This window comes from Onychostoma macrolepis, chromosome 10 (genome assembly GCF_012432095.1).
Source record: "Onychostoma macrolepis isolate SWU-2019 chromosome 10, ASM1243209v1, whole genome shotgun sequence".
In the NCBI taxonomy this organism is placed as follows: Eukaryota; Metazoa; Chordata; class Actinopteri; order Cypriniformes; family Cyprinidae; genus Onychostoma; species Onychostoma macrolepis.
This window is the reverse complement of record NC_081164.1, coordinates 26,759,603-26,764,121: the sequence shown is the minus strand read 5'-3', so window position 1 is coordinate 26,764,121 and position 4,519 is coordinate 26,759,603. Positions and strand designations below refer to the sequence as shown.

Here is a 4,519-nt window from a genome sequence, read left to right as displayed (position 1 = left end):
ATCTGCGGACTCTGAGAGGAATATTCAGAGGACTAAAAAGGAAAATTAAAATTTTAACATGGAGATAAACACGGGCTCGTGAAATGGAGGACTGGAGAACATGGACACACTGAACAGACGTTAACCGTAAACTCATCTTTACTATTCTTACTTGTATGACCGTCATGGATTTATTAGAAGTTTGTATTTTTTTTTTTTAACGTTTTAAATCAAAGCGCCTTTCTAAAGTAGAAGTGATCAGAATCGAAATCTAATGCGACAGGACTATCTGATTTATTGAAGGACTTTTCTGCAAAGACTTTCAGCGTGTGAAGAGTTTAGTCCGTGTTAGAGGAGATTTCCAGTCGCTTCAATTTATGCATTTTAATTCACAATAAAGCCCAGGACTCTTTATGCCAAAGGCCGTCAATAGCCGATCTTTCACTGCAACAGAAACGGAAAACGCGCAGGACAACAATTAATAAACCGAGCAACGCGTTCTAGCGAGGGACCATGATCTCAGCGTCGCGTTCAGCTCGAGACTAGCGACCGACGGCAGCGCTTTACACGCGTTTCTTCTCCATGTGTCAGAAATGAAGGAAAAGTCCAAGAATGCTGCGAAGACACGAAGAGAAAAAGAAAATGGAGAATTTTATGAACTGGCCAAACTGTTGCCGCTGCCCTCGGCCATCACATCTCAGCTGGACAAAGCGTCGATCATCAGACTGACCACAAGCTACCTGAAAATGAGAGCCGTGTTTCCAGACGGTAAGTTACGATTCGATTTAAGACCGAATTAAAGCAGACACTTTGAACACACGGATTTGCAGTTTATCTTCTTATTTTTATTTTATGATGTTTCACTAATTAATTTCAAAAATGTTCAAGGTCGGACAATTAAATTTAATTAACCGTAAAGCATTTGAAAATCAGGTTAATTCGTTTAACCACTCGAAGTCCAAACGTTTAAAATAAATGAATAAAAAAATAATAGCCCTAATGATGAAAATAAATATGAATTCGTTTTGATCAGATGTGCTCTGCGTGATTAAAGGAAACTGGTTACGACTCGGGGGAAATCATCTGAAAATACAATAATAATAAAGCTGTAAATGACTTGAGGTCTAGAAAATAATTTAGGCCTATAGCGTCTTTCAGTTTCTTGATAATAATTATTTCCAGTGTTTTTTCCTCTTGACTTTGTAATTGAATCTTTATCAGCTCACATTAAAATCATCGCAGATTCAGTCTCGCTGTCAAAGACTGGCTTGCAGTGAAAATCTGCTTTCTTGCTGAGCGTCAAAAGATATATTTATAATGTGTCAAAACAGATCTTAAATTGTAAAATGGATCAAATATTTCACAAATGAAAAAATTAAATAAATTTACATCGGATTACATTGACGCTATAGAGTCCATGAATTTAGAACGAATTAATGTTTCTTCTTTGCCTATGAATTATGCAAAAATTCAAATTTAACTCAGTTATTTAATTTCTTTAATTTCCGTTGTCGGCTACGTGGAAGTTTAGATAATATTAAATTGTCAGTTTGTCTCTGATGGACTTGATAACACACAATAATATAAAATACGTAATAATCATACATTTTAGTATTTTGTTATGATAAATAGTACATTGCGGCTTCAGGAAAATGTTATGCCTAAATCATTTCCCAGAGATTCACTGCGCGAACTTGACAGATACATTTAATTAACATATGCGATAAAGATTTTAATAACTCCCGTAAAACTGCTTTTTAAATTAGATTTTAATACTAAGGCGGTCACTCTTTGATTTTTTTTTTCAAAAACGCAAAATCTAAATGAATTCTTCACAACCGACACTATATCAATGTGATTAAACCCCTGCTTAGGGTTAGATTATGTGATGCGTAATAAAAGTTTTTACGTGTGTAGGTCAGTATTTGAGTGTGTGTGTTGTGTTTGTGTGTGAGGGCTCGGAGAGGCCTGGGGTCAGTCGGCAAGGGTCAGTCCTCTGGACATCATGGCCAAAGATCTGGGATCTCACCTGCTGCAGGTGCGAGCCTTTAAAACTACTTTATATTTTGACGCAAATTTCTTGAAACGCATCTGATGATTATGCAAATGAATCATAGATCAAGTGTTTGTTTATTATGCTCTCTGGTTTTATTTTACAGACTCTGGACGGGTTCGTGTTTGTCGTCGCGTCTGATGGTAAAATCATGTACATCTCAGAAACGGCTTCGGTACATCTGGGTTTGTCACAGGTGAGAGTTTACCATGAAATCAGGGTCAGTTCAGGGCCACAGTGATAACACACTTCAACACACATAACTGAGACATAACCTTATAATTCTATCTGGGGAATGTGAAGTGAATTCATACACACTTTTGTTTCGCTCCATATCTTCATTTGTGCTTTTATTGAGAAATTCAGTCCATTCTGAAATCTGAAAAAACACTGAGCTGGAGCTTGTTTAATGTGTTTAGATTTTGTATCTGGGAATGTAAAGAAACCAAACACATTCAAATTGTGTGTGTGTGTTTTAAAGAAAACCAGTGTAGAATTTAATTAATGCAAATACAACAGTGTTTAAAATAGTGTTATCTTTAGATATCCAGCTGATACATTAGGACTAGGGTTGTAATTTTTAACTGTGATGACATTGTTTTTTTCAGCAGCCATTCCTGCAATATAAGAAAACCCTGTGTTATAGAGAAAGTTTACCCAAAAATCAGTCATTTACTCTCCCTCAAGTCCTTCCGAACCTGTTTGAGTTTCTTCCTTCTGTGGAACACAAAATAACTTTGATAACCAAACTACTCTAGTGTCCATTGACTTCCACTGTATAGACAAAAAACACCCACATTGGTTTGGAAGCACACGAAGGTGTGGAAATGATCACATTCTGCGTGAATTACCTCTTTATGAAATTCGGTACTTTAGTAATATTAGCACGGCTTCATAAAGTTCAGAAAGTGTCTCTTCTCTGCGTTCAGGCCTCGTGCACTTTACACTTTCCAAAATACATTTTGCTTCTAAAAATGAGCAAACACCAACTCATCGCTCCATCTGACGAGAGACGCGGGCTCTGCCCTACGACAGGAGACGAGGAGCAGGACAATCAGAGTCTTCATCAGACCAGAGAAGAGGAGAATCTGCTGCATCTGACTCAGAAGAAAGGGAACGAGCTGCAGACAGCATGAGATGAAACCTCAGCTGTATATTTCCGGACTCTTTTCATATGCAGAAATAAACCATTGCAGGAAAAACTACGTCTCTCATGGGAAACTATTTTTGCTCTTGCTTTTCCACGACTTCACAAAATAGGAAAAGAGATGGATTACAGCAGACAGAAGAGACAAAGATATGGAAATTAATGGTCAGCATGCAATCCCAGAGATTCATTGGTTTGGGTTGAGGGACTCCTGGATTTGATTTGAACTGAAAACCAATACAAAAACAAACAAACAAAAACCACTGTAATGCACATTAAGATAATAAAATAACTTTGTCCTCACAACTGACATTAAAACTGAAGCAGCGAGGAGATATTAGTGTGTGCATGTTTAGTTGAGGAGCATTAGAAGAAGAATGTCACGTGTTTCCTTGATTCATAGAAATGTATATAAACTAGAAGTCTCGTTCGCAGAGCCAGGATCTGTATTCCTGAAGAGCTCCTCGGGTGAGTTGAAGGGAAAACGCTGTTTTGATTACCCAGTCAAAGCAGATGATGCTGTTAGTGCGGGACACCTGTGTTTGCGGAGCATTCAAATGCGCTGGTTTCTGCAGAACGACTGAGACCGAGACTCTGTGCAGGTCTCAGATCTGAAGCGAAGCACAGCGAGTGTGTTCAGTATAAAGTGCGCATTCCTGCACGAAAGCGCCGCTGCGCTACAAAGAGCAGATTAACGCGCCGCAGCTGCGCAGAAACTCATTTGTCGCTGAAGTGCTGTGGAGTGACCTTCCCTGTGTGTGATGTGCCCTGCTAATTTACACACAAAAATGGATCAAAGTCCAGCACAGAATCCGCTTTTGTTTTCACATGCAAATCGTGTTTTTATACATGAACTCTTTGCAGCGGGAATCAGACTGTCTCTTTGAGATGGACGCAGATCAATTTCAGACAAACAGGAGCTTAGCTTCACACACACACACACACACACACTTAAATGTGTGAATACACACCCTGTTCACAATAGGCATTTTTGTGAGTTGATGTAATCTTCTTAAATGACACAGATTCTCATCTTAATCTCAGCTGGGTTTTTTCCCCACTTTGCAGCTATTTGACTGATTTCTCTTTAGGCTGCCTGACTATTATCTGGAAAAAGGCAAAGCAGCATGACTGAATGATGGTTTAGAATGTTTTGTGTGTGTGTTGTAGGTGGAACTGACTGGTAACAGCATATTTGAGTACATTCATCCATCAGACCACGACGAGATGAGCGCCGTGCTGAGCACACACCAGCCGCTGCACCCGCACTTCCTGCAGGGTACACACACACTCACACGCCACACACACGCCACACGCACACACACGCCACGCACACACAC

The 4,519-nt window shown here is 39.2% G+C and overlaps 1 protein-coding gene across 1 annotated transcript in view; it reads left to right on the top strand.

Annotated features, from left to right (window-relative positions):
* Nucleotides 1-4,519, top strand: part of sim2 (SIM bHLH transcription factor 2) — a 15,502-nt gene continuing 10,983 nt past the window's right edge. Inside the window, exons 1-4 of the mRNA XM_058789659.1 lie at nucleotides 1-747; nucleotides 1,935-2,017; nucleotides 2,139-2,228; nucleotides 4,350-4,458. Of these exons, the coding sequence (XP_058645642.1) occupies nucleotides 573-747; nucleotides 1,935-2,017; nucleotides 2,139-2,228; nucleotides 4,350-4,458 (457 nt within the window). The 5' untranslated portion in view covers nucleotides 1-572. The remainder of the gene's footprint in view (nucleotides 748-1,934; nucleotides 2,018-2,138; nucleotides 2,229-4,349; nucleotides 4,459-4,519) is intronic.